Consider the following 17,728-nt stretch of genomic DNA (forward strand, 5'->3'; position numbering starts at 1 on the left):
CAGGCATCACGTGCCCCCCACCCCCCTCAGCTGCAGCCAGGCATGACCCAGTGACGCGCTCCCTGCTGATTGATGGGCTGTGGGTGGGGTTTCCCCACGCATCACAGCCCAGCATCCATCATGCACTTTCCCTCTCCTGCATTCATTGGGAAAGCGCACGGTGGATGCTGGGCTGTGGACTCACGTGAAAACCCCGCCCACAACCCATCAATCAGCGGAGAGCGCGTCACTTTGTCATGCCCGGCTGCAGCTGGGGGTCACGTGATGCCTGTGAGCGGTCAGCATCTACAAAAACACTTATCTCCACTGTTTAAATACATTGGGGCATTTTATATAGTAGTGGGCAGCCTCTTTAAGGCTGCGTTCACACATTGCGTTTTTTTACGCTGCGTATTTTCCTGCTTTTTTTTACCTGCGTTTTTTTAAGCAGGTAAAAAAAGCACCTCCATTCACACACTGTGTAAAAAAGCGCAGCAAAAAACGCAGTGTGAAAATGAAGGGTGACGTGTAATGTCACACTTCATTTCAGTGTGCCTGCGTCCTGTGTGCCTGCGTCCTGTGTGTCTCCTGTGTCCCTAGCAGTGTATGTACAGACTATGGATACTCACCTACCCGATGGATGAGAGACGCGTCTGCTCCGTCCCGCGCTTGCAGCATCTGCCGTGAAGCGATCAGCAGACTGTCAGCTGACCGGCTTGTAATCAGCTGACCGGTTACAAGCCGGTTAGCTAACAGCTGATCGGCTCACCGGCAGATGCTGGAAGCGCGGGATTGGAGCGGAGCGGACCGGACCGGACGCCTCTCCCCTGACATCGGGTAGGTGAGTATCCATCCTGCGCCTCCGTAAAAAAGCTATGGAATTACGCAGTGTGTGAACACCACTGCATAATTCCATCGCTTATAATGGGCACAATAGAGCGAAAGCGCAGGACGCAGCTGCTTAAAGAATTGACATGCCAATTCTTTACGCAACTGCGCTTTCCCGCTGCGTAAAATTACACAGTGTCTGAACGGCAAAGTGAATTTACCATTCACTTTGCTGGCAGACACAATGCACATTGCGTATTTTCGCGCGCTTTTTGAAAATACGCAATGTGTGAACACAGCCTAACTTATATTTGGATATAAATTTTGTAACTGGCTCAGTGGTTTAGCACTGTAGCCTTGCAGCGCTGAGGTCCTGGGTTCAAATCCCATCAAGGACAACATCTGCAAGGAGTTTGTATGTTCTCCCCTGTTCTCCAGTTTCCTCCCACACTGTAAAGACTTACTGATAGGGAATGTACACTGTGTTCCAAATTATTATGCAAATAATATTTTCTCAGATTTTCCCAAATTACCTATATGAATTGCAGTCATTGTAATTTTCCAGTCAAATAACTATTAGAGTACAATTGAAAGGTTTTTGTACAAACTGCCTATGATAACAGTATATTTTTTAAAAAATAAAATACTCAAACTGCACTCAAAATGCATGTTCCAAATTATGCACAGCAGAGTTTTCAACCTTTTCATTTGAATAAAGAACAAAAAAATGGTCATTTTATCGGTCGACCATGACAGCACCATGAGAGAGGGGATCCGCCCACCAAGGACAGGAAACCTACAGGCTTAAAAGGGGGCGACCCTCCCTCTCGCCTCAGTTTGGTTTCCTGTCCTTGATGGAGGTAACCTATTGCAGGCTCGTGGAAGATCTGGATGGCGACGGCTGTCGAGCAGCGCCCCTATCTGGGATCTGCAGCTCCAGTGTTCTGCCTATGCAAGTGCACCTCTATCTGGGAGAGGCACAGCATGTTTTTGCACCGGATATGCAGGGGAGCTGCGCCCCTATCTGGGGTGGCAGCCCTTTTATCTGCTTCAGCCAGATTGCGCTTTCTGTAGAGGAGTCTGCCCTGGTTGGGATCCGAATTGCAGTGGGACTGCGCCCCTATCTGGTGTGGCAAGCCCACCATTGCCCTGGAGATGCGAGTTGCGTGGGGTGTTGTCCCCATCAACACCTGGCGGAGGTCGGCGCGCCGGGTCTGACGCCGTCAACTAACCTCCGCCCCGACCAAGAGCGGGCCGCGGGAGAGCGGCGCCCCGTTCAGAGGTAGCAGGCCATCGCTATGGGCAGGACCTACCTGGGAGTGCCTTCGGTGTATGAGGCATCCTCGCGCGGGCGCGCACTTCCGTCCTCCTGTAAGTCGCAGCCTGATGACGTCACCACGCCTCGAGGACATCATGTGACTGGAAGTCGGGTTACCGGCATTTGTTTGTTAGTGCGGTATTAACCGCGAGGCAGGCGTCACTGAAAAGGAGGGAAAAAAAAAAAAAAAAAAAAAAGTCGACAGCTCCATTTCCGTGCATAAGTGGAGAAGCTGCTGTGGACCTGCGCCCCTGTCTGGGGTCGACAGCTCCAGTTCCGTGCATCAGTGGAGAAGCTGCTGTGGAACTGCGCCCCTGTCTGGGATCAGCAGCTCCAGCTCTGCACATCAATGGGAGCACCTGTTGAGCTGCGCCCCTGCCTGGGGGCAGCAGCTCCTGCTTAGATCGGCGCACTACTGGAGACGCCCCTGCCTGGTACCAGCCTTTTGAGCCACCTGGATTTTGTAAGGCCATGGTTCTAAGAATCCAAAAAGAAGCAGAGTTCCATTCCTTAGATGTTAGAAGATGTGTGATTTAAGTACCTGTCGGTCACCCAGGCCTTCAGGAAAGATAGTTCCTTATTTATCTCCTTCCAAGGGCTGAGGAAGGGGCTTAAGGTTACTAAATCCACCATAGCTAGGTGGATCAGGAAGGCTATTACTCTAGCCTATGTCTCCAGCGGTGAGGAAGCGCCACAGAGGTTGAAGGCTCACTCTACCCGAGCAGTGGCGACCTCGTGGGCGGAGAAAACTGGTGTCTCGATGGAAGACATATGTAAGGCTGCTACCTGGTCTTCTCCATCTATCTTCTATAGGCACTATAGACTGGATTTGGGTGTTTCGTCCAACCTCACATTTGGGAGAAGAGTGCTCCAGGCTGTGGTCCCTCCCTAGACTTTTTTCATCTCTGCAATTCTCTCGTGGTGCTGTCATGGTTGACCGATAAAGTCATAAGTTACTTACCGGTAACGGGATTTTTCGGAGACCGTGACAGCACCCTTATATTCCCTCCCTTCACCATATGGGAGCACTCCTCATCTATTAATTACAACCTTTTCTCACTTAGTGGTGTTGTATAAAAATGTTATTTTTATGATTGTTTTGTTATGTCTACTAACCTGGCGGTCCTCTCAATGCTCTGTAATCCAAACTGAGGCGAGAGGGAGGGCCGCCCCCTATTAAGCCTGTAGGTTTCCTGTCCTTGGTGGGCGGATCCCCTCTCTCGTGGTGCTGTCATGGTCTCCTAAAAATCCCGTTACCGGTAAGTAACTTATGACTTTTGAAATTATAAGCATTAGCAGGTAATTACAAACTGAAATCAAACAGTTTTCAACTCAAAACTTTATTCTAGGTGATGTTACATTTGCACATAGGACCCCTTGTTCGAAAGGAGCTTCTGAACTCTCTCGTCCATTGAATTTGTCAGGTTTTGGATGGTTTCTGCTTCAATTGTTTTGCATGAGGACAGAATACCCTCCCAGAGCTGTTGCTTAGATGTGAACTGCCTCCCGCCATCATAGACACTCCTTTTGATGATGCTCCAGAGGTTCTCAATGGGGTTGAGGTCAAGGGAGCATGGGTGCCACACCATAAGTTTGTCCCCTTTTATGCCCATATCAGCCAGAGATGCAGATGTGTTATGTGCAGCATGAGACGGTGCATTATCATGCATGAAAATGATCTTGCTGCGGAATAGACGGTTCTTCTTCTTGAACCATGGCAGGAAGTGCTGTTTAAGAAACTCAACATACATTATGGAGTTCATCTTTACCCCTTCAGGGATCCTAAAGGGGCCGACAATCTCTCTCCCCATGATTCCAGCCCAAAACATTACTCCACCTCCTCCTTGTTGGCGCCGTAGCCGTGTTTGCATGGGGTGTCCATCAACCAGCCATCTTCCACTCCATCCATCTGGACCATCGAGCGTTGCACGGCACTCATCGGTGAACAAAACAGTTTTGAAGTCCGTCTTCTTGTAATGTTTGGCCCACTGGAGCCGTTTCTGCTTGTGTACAGTGCATAGAGGAGGTCGACAGGATGGCTTACGCACAGCTGCAAACCTCTGAAGGACCCTGCATCTTGTTGTTCGGGGGACGTTGGAGGCACCAGCAGCTTCAAAAACTTGTCTGCTGCTATGACAAGGCTTTTTTGCCGCTGCTCTTTTAACCTGACTTAATTGCCTGTAGGAAAGAGTCCTCAATTTTCCCTTATCAGCATGCACACTTGTGTACTGTGAATCAGCTACTTGCTTCTTGATTGTGCGATGATCACGATGAAGTGTCTTGGCATATTGATTGTAGTCATGCCTTGACCTAAACACTCCACAATTTGTTGCTTCTCAGCAGCCGACACATCCTTTTTCTTTCCCATTTTGGCCAAAAATGTAGGCTGCTTAATAATGTGGGACAGCCTTCTTAAGTAGTCTTGCCTTTCATTGGACACACCTGCCAAACTAATTAGCACAGGTGTCTGCAATTGCTTACAGTGATATAAAGAGCCCTGACACACATCACCATTAATGAGTTTAACTGACAAACAAACAAATTCTTCCCTTATCACTCCTAAACACTTTTTGAATAATAATTTGGAACACAGTGTAGATTCTGAGCCCCAATGGGTACAGTGCTGATGATGTCTGTAAAGCGCTGTGGAATTAATGGTGCTATATAAGTGAGCAAAATAAAACTTTTTGCAATTTCAGGCTGCCTATGCCCCAAAAGTGCTAAAGAGTGGCTATTGCCTCCCACATACCAACAGATTTTCACCAGGTGTAAATGCTAGTATCCATTTATGTTGGCTGATGGCCAACATGGATATTTCTGTGTTGTGTATTGACTGCTCAATATGCATCTTTCTTGAGTCTCACTCTGTGAAACTCCATGGTTGATAAATTCTTCCCATTTCCTTGTTCTGTAGGTAGGTGTTTAAAAAAAAAAAAAAAGAAAAAATAAATCGGAAAACTTGAAGGGGGGATGGTGTGAAACCAGCCATGTACTGTACAAGGCTGGTTTCACACCATCCTCCCTCCCCCCTTCAAGTTTGCTGAATTTTTTTTTGGAAAATAGAAAAATCTTTGCTTCTCCATTAAAATGTAAATTCTAGACAGCATGTGTTTTGACAACACTGTGCTGTGACTATATATATATATATATATATATATATATATATATATATATATATATATATATATATATATATATATATATATATATATATATATATATATATATATATATATATATATATATATAGTTCAGTGCACCAAAGCGACTATTGTTCATGGCAGTCCTGTTTACAGCACAAGAGATCACTCCACTTGATTTGAGTATTTTGCAGTGTTGTAAATGCACCCTTAGAAGGGTTGTCTGGTCTTAGAATACAAGTCTGCAGTCACTCTTTGTGACTGCAGACTAGTGAATCGCACCCACTGTGAGGATGCATCGAAAGTGGGCAGTCATGTGATCACAAGTCTGTGATTTTCATACTTCTGGCCACATTCCGATTAGATGGGTCCAGCCTCGCTCAAAAAAAAAACAAAAAAACGCTCCCAGTGGGCGAGGCTGTGCACGTCTAGTCCGCAAGTGACCACATGTATGCGAATCACATACTTGCGGTCACGCATTTGCCGCTGCCGGCTCTAGAGAATTCTGACAGCGCGCAGTGTGTGATGTGATGATTAATCAAGCCTGCAATTACTATGTGAGTGCAGACTTGTACTCTAAGGCCGGACAGCCCCTTAAAGTTATGAGGAGACATTAAAAGAATTACATTTATTTAACCTTGAAATGAGACAGTTGAGGGGGTGACCTGATTTATTTTGTACAAGTACATAAATGGCCCATGCAAAGAATAGTTAAAAGCTGTTTCATTTCAAACCCCCTCAAAAGATAACAGGGCACTTCTCTTGTCTGGAGATAAAGGTTTAGTCTCCATAGGAGGTGATTCTTATATAACATGAGAACTGTTAATCTGTGAAATTGCTAACCTCAGAAGCCGCTTATTGAGGGATCCATCCATTTGTTTCCAAAATGGCCACCATCTGTTTGTTCTTATGTTGGCACCCTGCCTAACAAGCCCTTTGTACAGTAGAAGTGCTTGCAGTGTGTTGAAATAAAAAAAAATAATATTAAATATCCATTTCCAATATTCTAATTAGTTTCAGACTAGTCGATGGGGCACTAGTTTCTCCAGATTAGTCGCCCTACTAATGTTTCCATGTCCCTGAGGGTGTGCTAACAGGATTTGCAAGTCTTGTGCTTCAGTGTGCACAGTCATGAAATTATGAAAGTCGTACACAAGACTTGCAGTTTGTCCAATAGAAAAAAAAACTGTCTTTCTAACGAACGGCTAATACAGTCCATTATTATGTCTCCTTTCAGCTTATGAGTTTATATGGAGCCATATTATGGCATCCGTACAGGTGCATGGGCCCATCCGATGCTGCTGTATGCCTCTGATTTCATGTATTGGCATAGAGACTATTTTTAAACAGAACATATGAGAAAAAAATCATGCCAGGCTCAGACTGTGTGTACGGCTCCTCTGTGTGGGAGCTGTATGTCCCATGTGCACTACTGTCCAGGCGCTCATGGTTCTTCTCTCATGTGAGCGCAATATACAAGCATTGCTTGTTTTGTGTCCAGTTTGTTCCTGCAGATTTATACCATTGGCAAAGGACACAGTCGGTGCTGCAGGGTCTTTATTCTGAAGTCTTAGGCTATGTGCCCACGTTGCGGAACTGAAGCATATTTTTTACGCTTCTCCCTGGCGGGAAAATCGCATGCGGATTTTACATGCGGTTTTCCCGCCAGGTAGAAGCGTTTGTGAGGCGTCTTTGCATGCATTTCCGCATGCGGGTTATCAAGCACTTCTCCAAGTGATTTAAGCATCACTTGGAAAAGTGCTTGACAACTTGTTCACACTATATAAATCCATGCAATCGGCATGGATTTATATAGTGTGACCAAGTAATAGTTAAAAAAAAGAATCAGAATGGTAAAAAATAAAGTTTATACTCACCTTCCGATGCATTCTCTGCCCCATCCGGAGTCTTGAGCGGCTCACGCTGTTGTGTGCAGGACCTGCGGTGATGTCATTGAGTCATGTGATGGGTCACATGACTCAATGATGTGGCAGGTCCTTCACACAACAGCGCGACGGCGGGAAAACACCGGGAAGACATCAGAAGATAAGTATAAACTTTATTTTTTCTTTTTTTTACAGGTTCTTTGGTACCCAGGTCTGGATGATAGTCTCCTCTCATCCAGACTTGGGTACCATCCGCACATTGATTCCGCTGCGCTTCCGCAAAATTAATGAACATGCTGCGGATTTTTGATCGCAGCATATACGCTGCGGAAAAATCCGCAGCATGGGCATTGACATTGCGGAATGCCATTGGGGACCATGGGGTGCGGATATACATGCGTTTTACTAGTGTTTACGCTGCGGAAATTCCGCAGCATATACGCTTGTAATACCCAACGTGGGCACGCAGCCTCACTAAGGGTACGCTCACATCTGCATATATAAAGTAGCTGAGATTCTCAGCCAGAAAAGTTGATTAGTGCCATGCTTTTTTTTTTTTTTTTCTCACCTAGCATCTGTATGCAATCTGAATGCAATGTGTTTTTAACATCAGCTTTTACATACAGTAAACATGAGAGAAATAATCAGTGCTCTTCGTGTGTAGTTTTCTGTACTTGTATTTAGTTAATAAATAAAGAAATAAAAGAATAAAATGGCATAGGGTCCCCCTTATTTTTATTAACCAGCTGAGGGAAAAGCAGACAGCTGAGAGCTGGTCTTAATAATCTGGGAAGGGGCAATAAACATGGAGCTTCCGACAGGGCTGTGGAGTCGGTAAGCCAAACCGCCGACTCCTCAATTTCCATGCCTCCGACTCCACAACTCCCTCATACATGGCTCATGTTTTAAGTGATAAATTTACTGTAACACAGATTAATCTCAGCTAAAAGTCTAGACCCTTAGATCAGGAATAGGACAAACATTTATAGGACATTTCATAACTTTCCCAAATTCTTATGAAAAAAATATTCCCCACAAACTGCATTGAACTACTGTACCCAATTTATTATATATTGTCGGAGTTGGTCCATTTTATACCGACTCCCGACTCCACAGCCCTGGCTTCCGAGATTATTAACATCAGCTGTCTACTTAGCCTTTACTGGTTATTAAAAAGGGGTGATTCTCCTCCCCCCCCCCCCCCCCCCCCTCCTCCAAAAAAAAAAGTGGGGTCCTCCTTATTTTTAATAACCAGCAAAAGCTTCAGACAGCTGCGGGCTGATATTAATAGGCTGGGAAGGGACCACCTACCAGACTAATAACACCAACCCTGAGCCACCCCAGAAATGATGCGCCAATCCTGGCCCTTAGCCTTGGCTCTTCCCACTTGCCCTGGTGCATTGGCAATTGGGGTAATGGTTTTGGGGTTGATGCCATCCTGACATCAAGCAAAGGGGTTAATAATGGAAATGTGTCTATAAGACACCCCTATTACTAACCCTGTATTCATAAGAAATAAACACAGAGTGAAGTCCTAAAGAACTTTTCTCGCGCCACTTTCTAACGTCAATAAGGTTACCGCAATTCATCAGCTGTGAACTGCGATAACCTCAGTGATGTCAGCGCTCGTCACAGCAGCCGTATTCACACACTACTGTCAGTATGTTCCGAATGACATTCTGAGAGGTCATATTACTCATGTCACTACTCGACATACCATCCGGATGTAGAGTTGGGGATTGTCATGGGATGGATTTACAGCTGACCCCTTTGGAATATTTCATTTTTTTAATGGTAATAAATGGGTAAAAGAGGGTCAGGAAGGGGTGTGTGTGTGTGTGTGTGTGTGTGTGTGTGTGTGTGTGTGTGTTTTTACAATTAAAGGACCTTTCTATGTTTCTTTTGACTACAGGGTTGGTAATGGAGGGTTTCTTATAGACTCCTCCATTACCAATCCATGGGTTTGACATTCACCCCAGAGGCACCAGGGCAAGTGGGAAGAGCCGAGATTGAGCACCAGAATTGGCACATCTAATGGATACGCTATTTCTGGGGCAGCTGAGGGCTGGTGTTGTTAGTCTGGGAGGGGGCCAATCCATGGCCCCTTCCCAGCCTTTTAATATCAGCATGCAACTGTCTGTTGGTTATTAAAAATAGCGGGGACCCCATGTCCTATTTTATTTTTTTTATTTATTTATTTTTGCATGAGTCTTCCCTCTTTAATTACCATTAAAGGCTAAGCAGACTGCTGTGAGCTGATTTTAATAGGCTGGGAACATTTTATGGATATTGGCCCCTTCCCAGAATAATAACACCAGTCCCCAGCTGTCTGCTTTTCCTCAGCTGGTTAATAAAAATAAGGGGGACCCCACGCCTTTTATTTTAATTTTATATTCGCTAAATACATGTACAGTAAACTATACACACACTGCACTAATATAACTCACTGACATATTTCTATCCTATTCTGACAGTTCACACTGTGAATTTACTGTACTCGGCTGACGAAATGTTGGTTTCCTATGAGATGAGTGCGTAAAGATCGAATGGCACATGCTTGGTCTGTATGCTGTTTGTTTTTTGCAACAAAGGATGTTTCCACAACTCTATTGTGCTTGGAAAGGGAAGAAGGGAGTGAATTGTAGGAATGGCGTTCTGGTGTCAGGCGTAGGGCAAGGTAAACTCCATTTGTATGCAAGCGATGGGGTGTTGAAGGGTTTCAGATAATAGTCTCGGGGGAGGTGGGAAACTAAAGTAATCCAGGACAGGTGCTGTGAGTTCTGTCCAGCCTTGAATAGCTGAATCTAAAAATACATGGAGAGAAATTGCCCCACCTCCCCCCGCCTTGACTTTTAAAGTGCAATGTGTTTCTGTCTTGCAGAATGGCATACCCATACCAATCATCGGGGTTCCCAGGATATCCAGGCTACCCAGTAAGTATTCTGCCTGTTACCACTGAATGCTTCTGCAGTCTATATCTGATATACTATTATAAAAATCTTTTTGCATACATTTAAAATACTTGTAGGCGGCATGAAATCTAGTACTATGCAAATAACCATATCTGTGTACGGCGGAGTGACGAACATATTACTCCGCTTGAAAAGTGACTATTTTCCCTTCTAACTTTTATTATTGTATCATCGGTGAATGATGGAATCTGCAAAAAAAAGACAAAACTTTGTTTGCGCTCGTCATTGTACTGTTCCCCTGTTATTCCTAATGGGAGTATAGCCGCTTTGATAGGTGAGCGTTGCCACTGCCCTTGTCACTGTGTCAGCACTTATTGGACAGTGTGTGAAGGGTCACATCCTGTTTACAAGGAGAAAGGTGACTCTACGTTGTCAATTTACTGCGGAGCTTTAAAAAAAGATGCACCAGAATTATTTTACTGGAATGTATGTATTTGCTAAAGCAGACATGACAGGTTCTCTTTTATCCATATTTGGACTCTAAACTACACAAATTGTGTATAGTTAAAAAGCAAGTACTTTATTTGCCACAACTGTATTGTAAAATTGCACTCATTGGCTTTAACTCCGCATACACATCAGTAAAAATCTTCACTTTTTTTTTTCTTCCTTAATTTTTGCTTTAAAATTTCTCTCCACAGGGAAATGATCCTTCATACCCACCTGCTGGGCAGCAGGCATTTCCTGGTGGGCAGTATCCTCCTGGTGGGGCCTATCCACCTGCAGCTGGTGGAGGATACCCTGCGGCAGGGGGCTTCCCAGCACCTGGTGGCTATCCTGGTGCAATGCCGTCCTATCCTGGGGGCAAGTGTTTCAAGTTACTTCCACATTTTTCTTAGTACATGTTGATTTTGTATTAACTAATGAACAGCATTGTTTCATGTCAGATATTGCTTTTGTACTGTGTTAAACCTATGTATGGTCTAGCTGTGTGACATTTATAACCTACAGAAAGCCATTAGGAATTTAGCACCTGATAACAGGACAATAAAAGTGGCTGATTTCCTTTATAATGCATTCTACAGGACTGACAGGCGGTGTGTAACAACTTATTTCCTGGTGTCCTTTTTTATATATATATATATATATATATATATATATATATATATATATAGCAATGCAATTTCACACTTGGATTCCGCAAAGTTCTGGGTTTGAAATGCAAATTTTACATTTTATTTACATAAAACTTGCAGCATTAATTTCACGTGTTCAACCACCGCCACTCTAATATTGCTTTATTCAATGGTTTTACCAATACACTTACAGTAGATGTAAAAATTTTGCAAAGGAGATTAGTACTTTTTAAAAAAAAACAAAACAAAACTAAGGTCTCTTATGGCGCTTGCTTTATGCTAATTACCCTAAATACTTATCTTGTGGGGCTGCGTCAGGGAAGTTTTTCATGTAGATTCCCCGTGAATCGGAATATGTGCATTATGTTCGTCTTATCCTGAAGCAGTTAAAAAAACACACTACATTGGTCATATTTTTATTAATCCTATAGACTTTGCCTGAACTGTGATGGGCAGCATGGCGCCTCAGTGGTTAGCACTGTTGCTTTGCAGATCTAGAGTCCTTCGTTCCAAGGACAACATGTGCAAGGAGTTTATGCACACGTGGTCAAAACTGTTGGTACCCCTCGTTTAATGAAAGAAAAACCCACAATGATCACAGAAATAACTTGAATATGACAAAAGTAATAATAAATTAAAAATCTATGAAAATGAACAAATGAAAGTCAGACATTGCTTTTCAAGCTGCTTCCACAGAATTTTAAAAAAAATTAAACTCATGAAATAGGCCTGGATTGAAATCATGGTACCTCTGAAAATAATGTGACAAAAGGGACATGTTTAAATCAAGTTGTGTCCACTAATTGGCATCACAGGTGTCTACCATCTTGTAATCAGTCAGTGGGCCTGTATATAGGGCTACAGATATTCACTGTGCTGTTTGGTGACATGGTGTGTACAACACTCAACATGGACCAGAGGAAACAAAGGAAAAAGTTGTCTCAGGAGATTAGAAAGAAAATTATAGACAAGCATGTTAAAAGGTAAAGGTTATAAGACCATCTCCAAGCAGCTTGATGTTCCTGTGACTACAGTTGCACATACAACCCCTGGCAAAAATTATGGAATCACCGGGCTCGGAGGATGTTCATTCAGTTGTTTAATGTTGTTGAAAAAAAGCAGATCACAGACATGGCACAAAACTAAAGTCATTTCAAATGGAAACTTTATGGCTTTAAGAAACACTAAAAGAAATCAAGATTAAAAATGTGGTACTCGGTAAGATGCCTTCAGTGTGAATGTACAATTTTCATAGTCATGAAAATACAGAAATTTCTTTAAATGAGAAGGTGTGTCCAAACTTTTGGTCTGTACTGTATATTTTTTGATTCTTTATTTATTTATTTTTTTTTACAGGTACTATGGTACCCGGGTCCGGAGGAGAGTCTCCTCTTCTCCAAACCCGGGTACCATCCGCACATTGAACCACATGATATCCGCATGTGCAGATGCTGTGATGCGGATGTCATGCGGTCCAATGCAAGTCAATGGTGGCAAAAATGCCGCGATTCCGCAAAATAATTGGTAGTGCTGCAGATTTTTCCGCAGCGGAAATTTCCGCAGCATGTGCATAGCACATGCGGATTATCATTGGGGGACATGGCAGGCCTTCTACCAAGCGGTTCTGCAGCGGAATTGCTTAAAAAACGCATAGTGGTCACACAGCCGGACTTTCATTTGTTCATTTTCATAGATTTTTAATTTATTACTTTTGTCAGATTCAAGTCATTTCTGTGACCATTGTGGGTTTTTCTTTCATTAAACAAGGGGTACCAACAGTTTTGACCACGTGTGTATGTTCTCTCCGTGTTTCCGTGGGTTTCCTCCGGGTGCTTCGGTCCCCCATTCACCCCTCTCCTTAGACCTAATGATAGGGAGTTTAGATTGGGGTAGCAATGACAATATCTGTAAAGTGCTGCGGAATATGATGGCGCTATATACAGTGCTGGCCAAAAGTATTGGCACCCCTGCAATTCTGTCAGATAATACTCAGTTTCTTCCTGAAAATGATTGCAATCACAAATTCTTTGGTATTATTCTCTGCATTTAATTTGCTTGCAAGGAAAAAACACAAAAGAGAATGAAGCAAAAATCAAATCATTGATCATTTCACACAAAACTCCAAAAAAGGGCCGGACAAAAGTATTGGCACCCTCAGCCTAATACTTGGTTGCACAACCTTTAGCCAAAATAACTGCAAACAACCGCTTCCGATGACCATCAATGAGTTTCTTACAATGCTCTGCTGGAATTGTAGACCATTCTTCTTTGGCAAACTGCTCCAGGTCCCTGATATTTGAAGGGTGCCTTCTCCAAACTGCCATTTTGAGATCTCTCCACAGGTGTTCTATGGGATTCAGGTCTGGACTCATTGCTGGCCACCTTAGAAGTCTCCAGTGCTTTCTCTAAAACCATTTTATAGTGCTTTTGAAAGTGTGTTTTGGGTCATTGTCCTGCTGGAAAACCCATGACCTCTGAGGGAGACCCAGCTTTCTCACACTGGGCCCTACATTATGCTGCAAAATTTGTTGGTAGTCTTCAGACTTCATAATGCCATGCACACGGTCAAGCAGTCCAGTGCCAGAGGCAGCAAAGCAACCCCAAAACATCAGGGAACCTCCGCCATGTTTCACTGTAGGGACCGTGTTCTTTTCTTTGAATGCCTCTTTTTTTTTTTTTTCCCTGTACACTCTATGTTGATGCTTTTTCCCAAAAAGCTCTACTTTTGTCTCATCTGACCAGAGAACATTCTTCCAAAACGTTTTAGGCTTTCTCAGGTAAGTTTTGGCAAACTCCAGCTTGGCTTTTTTATGTCTCGGGGTAAGAAGTGGGGTCTTCCTGGGTATCCTACCATACAGTCCCTTTTCATTCAGACGCCGACGGATAGTACGGGTTGAGGCTATGTGCCCACGTTGCATTTATGAAGCAGAAAATTTCTGCTGCATAAATGCAAGTCCTCTCCCGGAAAAACGCATGCGGAATTCCGCACGCGTTTATCGCGCATTTTTCGCGCGTTTATCACGCGTTTTCCACATGCGGAATTGCCTTGTGTTTTTTATGCATTGGACAAAGGCAATTCCGCTTGCGGAAACGCAAAATTAAATGACATGCTGCGGATTTTTGAACGCGGCATAAACGCTGCGGAAAAATCCGCAGCATGTGCATAGAACTTGCGGAATCCCATTGGGGACCATGGGGTGCGGATATACATGCGTTTTTCAAGCGTTTACGCTGCGGAAATTCCGCAGCATATACGCTTGAAAAATGCTACGTGGGCACACAGCCTGACACTGTTGTACCCTCGGACTGCAGGGCAGCTTGAACTTGTTTGGATGTTAGTCGAGGTTCTTTATCCACCATCCGCACAATCTTGCGTTGAAATCTCTCGTCAATTTTTCTTTTCCGTCCACATCTAGGGAGGTTAGCCACAGTGCCATGGGCTTTAAACTTCTTGATGACACTGCGCACGGAAGACTCAGGAACATTCAGGTCTTTGGAGATGGACTTGTAGTCTTGAGATTGCTCATGCTTCCTCACAATTTGGTTTCTCAAGTCCTCAGACAGTTCTTTGGTCTTCTTTCTTTTCTCCATGCTCAATATGGTACACACAAGGACACAGGACAGAGGTTGAGTCAACTTTAATCCATGTTAACTGGCTGCAAGTGTGATTTAGTTATTGTCAACACCTGTTAGGTGCCACAGGTAAGTTACAGGTGCTGTTAATTACACGAATTAGAGAAGCATCACATGATTTTTCAAAGGGTGCCAATACTTTTGTCCACCCCCTTTTTTTTTTTAGGTTTGGTGTGGAATTATATCCAATTTGGCTTTAGGACAATTCTTTTTGTGTTTTTTTTAATTGAAGACAAATTAAATGAAGAGAATAATACCAAAGAATTTGTGATTGCAATCATTTTCAGGAAGAAACTGAGTATTATCTGACAGAATTGCAGGGGTGCCAATACTTTTGGCCAGCACTGTAGGTGCTTCAATTGAAAAAATTACTTTTAAAGAAAATACTATTTCTTTTTACCCTTCTTTTAGTATCGCCGTTACACAGCTCCTCCTTGCTGTTTAAACCCTCCACAAATAAAGACAGCAGCAGCTTTAGTTCTCTTCATATGCATTATTTCTTAAAAAAAATGGCACAGAATAACATCCATTTGCATAATTCAGAGCTCAAATTTACATGCAGGATAAAAACCACCACAGTGAATAATTCCAAGCATAGTGTGGTATAGATAAGTGGAAATTTCATTCCTAAATAGGAACAGGCAGAGATGCTGGATCAATCATCCACACCTATGCTCACTGATATACAAACACTATATCTATATATCAGCACAAACCAAGGCACTGTAACCTAATAATATAAATGCAGAAAAAGCAAGCAGCACATTATAGTAATATCAAAGAAGTGAGCAAACTTTATCGGTCGACCATGACAGCACCACGAGAGAGGGGATCTGCCCACCAAGGACAGGCAACCTACAGGCTTAAAAGGGCGGCACCTCTCTCTCACCTCAGTTTGGTTTCCTGTCCTTGATTGGAGGAACCTCTGACAGGCTTACCTGCGGAAGATGTTTAAGAATGGAGAAGCAGCTGTGGAGCTGCGCCCCTGCCTGGATTCAGCAGCTTCAGCATCGGTGGAGAAGCTGCTGTGGAGCAATGCCTCTGCCTGGGGTCGGCAGCTCCAGTTCTGTGCGAGCCCTGGTCAGGGGTTGACCGCCCCGGCATTGTGCAGGCACCGATGCTGGATAGTGAGCAGGAGCATCGCCCTGCATGGGGTGGCGGCCACAGCGACATCCAGGGTGCCGCGCGATTCCGGACTCGGATAGCTGGTGGCGTGGCATGATGATGCCGCTTTGCACCCTGAAGGTCATATGACCGGTCTAGTGCATTCAAATGCTGAGGGAGCTCTGTAGTTACCCTTACCCAGAGGGCTGTCGCACCTAACAATTAAAGGAAATGCACTTTTTCACCCGAAAGTTGTTTAAAAAAAAAAGTATAAGCATTTGTGCACCATTGCTCCAGGCTTCCCAGCTACTTCTGTCCCTGTAATAAAATGGAGTCAGAAAGTGAGCAGCAGCAGCAAATTCAGCAGCCGCCACCTTCAGCATCTCAGCGGCTGCTTGGAGAGCCTCAGGAGACCCGACGCCCTCGAATTGCTGGTAACAACCGGACCCCAGGAAGGCGAAGATCTGCGACCAAGTTCAGCCATCATAGCTCCAGCAGGTTGGATGAATCTGCAGCCTACAGGGACGATCCCCCGGCTGAGAAAGGTCCTTCCTCTAAACTGGTACTTGCCCTTTGAGCCGTCTGGGAAAGTGATCTTCGAGAAATTTCACTTCGTAATACTGTCCCTTCTTGTCTATTTTTAATAGGGGAAGAAATGTACCTCAAAATCCAATTCAAGGAATGTGCATTATGTAAGGCCATATTGGCGGACTCATATCCAAAAAGGCTGTGGCAATCTTGTATTAACCAGACTTTGGCAGATTAGACCCCTAGTTTTGCTTCAGGGTTAAAAACCCTAGTTCAATCAGAGATCAGCAAAACCCTCTCTGGAAAAATAAAAAGGAGGATATGGCTTGTGAGGTCTCCCCAGCCTCTGTTTCTCTTTCATCCGTCTATGAGGTGGACTCTGATTCATCTTCCTCCTCCTCCTCTTCGTCCTCGAATAGTGGTGGAGGGCAACATTGTTTCCCGCTAAATGAGATTAACAGTCTGGTTAAGGCAGTCCGCTCAACTATCGGCATTTCGGATACCAGACCAGAAAAATTGGTCCAGGATGTTATGTTCAGAGGACTGGGACAAAAGAAAAGAAGATGTTTTCCTAATGATAAACTTCAGGAACTGATACATAGAGAATGGGAAAGTCTGGAGAGGAAGGGTTCTCTTCCCTCCTCCTTTAAGAGGAAATACCCCTTTTGAGGACTCAGCCTCTTCCTCCTTGGAGAAAGCCCCAAAGCTAGATGTTGCTATAACAAAAGCATCTAGAAAATCATCTCTCCCCTTCGATGATATGGGAGCTCTTAAGGACCCTCTGGACAGGAAAGCTGATACCTTTCTCAAAGGGACCTGGGAAACGACTGCTGGGGCTTTAAAGCCCGCGGTCGCTGCAACTTTTACGGCCAGGTCCTTAATGATATGGCTGGATCAGCTTGAGTCCCATCTAAAAAATAAGACCTCCAGAAAAAAGATATTGTCCAACGTCCCTCTCATGCAGGGGGCAGCAGCTTTCCTAGCAGACACCTCTGTGGACTGAGGTTGGCAGCAAGGTCAGCTGCCATGTCCAAAGCAGCCCGTAGAGACTTGTGACTTAAATGTTGGCCAGGAGATATCTAGGCCAGAAGGAGACTATGTTCTATACCATGTGAGGGGGAACATCTCTTTGGATGAGTTCTGGATGAAATCTTGGATAAAGCAAGCGACACAGAAAAAGGATTCCCTAGCTTATCCATGCCTGCTTATAAACGTTCATTTCGTAAAAAAAATTGTACGTAAGAGACCGCGGAGAGATCAGGAT

General features: G+C 44.1%; 1 protein-coding gene across 2 annotated transcripts in view; it reads left to right on the plus strand.

Annotated features, from left to right (window-relative positions):
* ANXA7 (annexin A7) overlaps positions 1 to 17,728 on the plus strand; it is an 81,067-nt gene that overhangs the window by 18,138 nt on the left and 45,201 nt on the right. For both annotated transcript variants that reach the window (XM_073685642.1, XM_073685643.1), the window contains exons 2-3: positions 10,033 to 10,084; positions 10,765 to 10,927. In XM_073685642.1, coding sequence (XP_073541743.1) covers positions 10,034 to 10,084; positions 10,765 to 10,927 — 214 coding nt within the window. In that variant the 5' untranslated portion in view covers position 10,033. The remainder of the gene's footprint in view (positions 1 to 10,032; positions 10,085 to 10,764; positions 10,928 to 17,728) is intronic.

Source organism: Phyllobates terribilis, unplaced genomic scaffold (genome assembly GCF_046119375.1).
Source record: "Phyllobates terribilis strain yellow unplaced genomic scaffold, ASM4611937v1 Scaffold_5__5_contigs__length_657084704, whole genome shotgun sequence".
In the NCBI taxonomy this organism is placed as follows: domain Eukaryota; kingdom Metazoa; phylum Chordata; class Amphibia; order Anura; family Dendrobatidae; genus Phyllobates; species Phyllobates terribilis.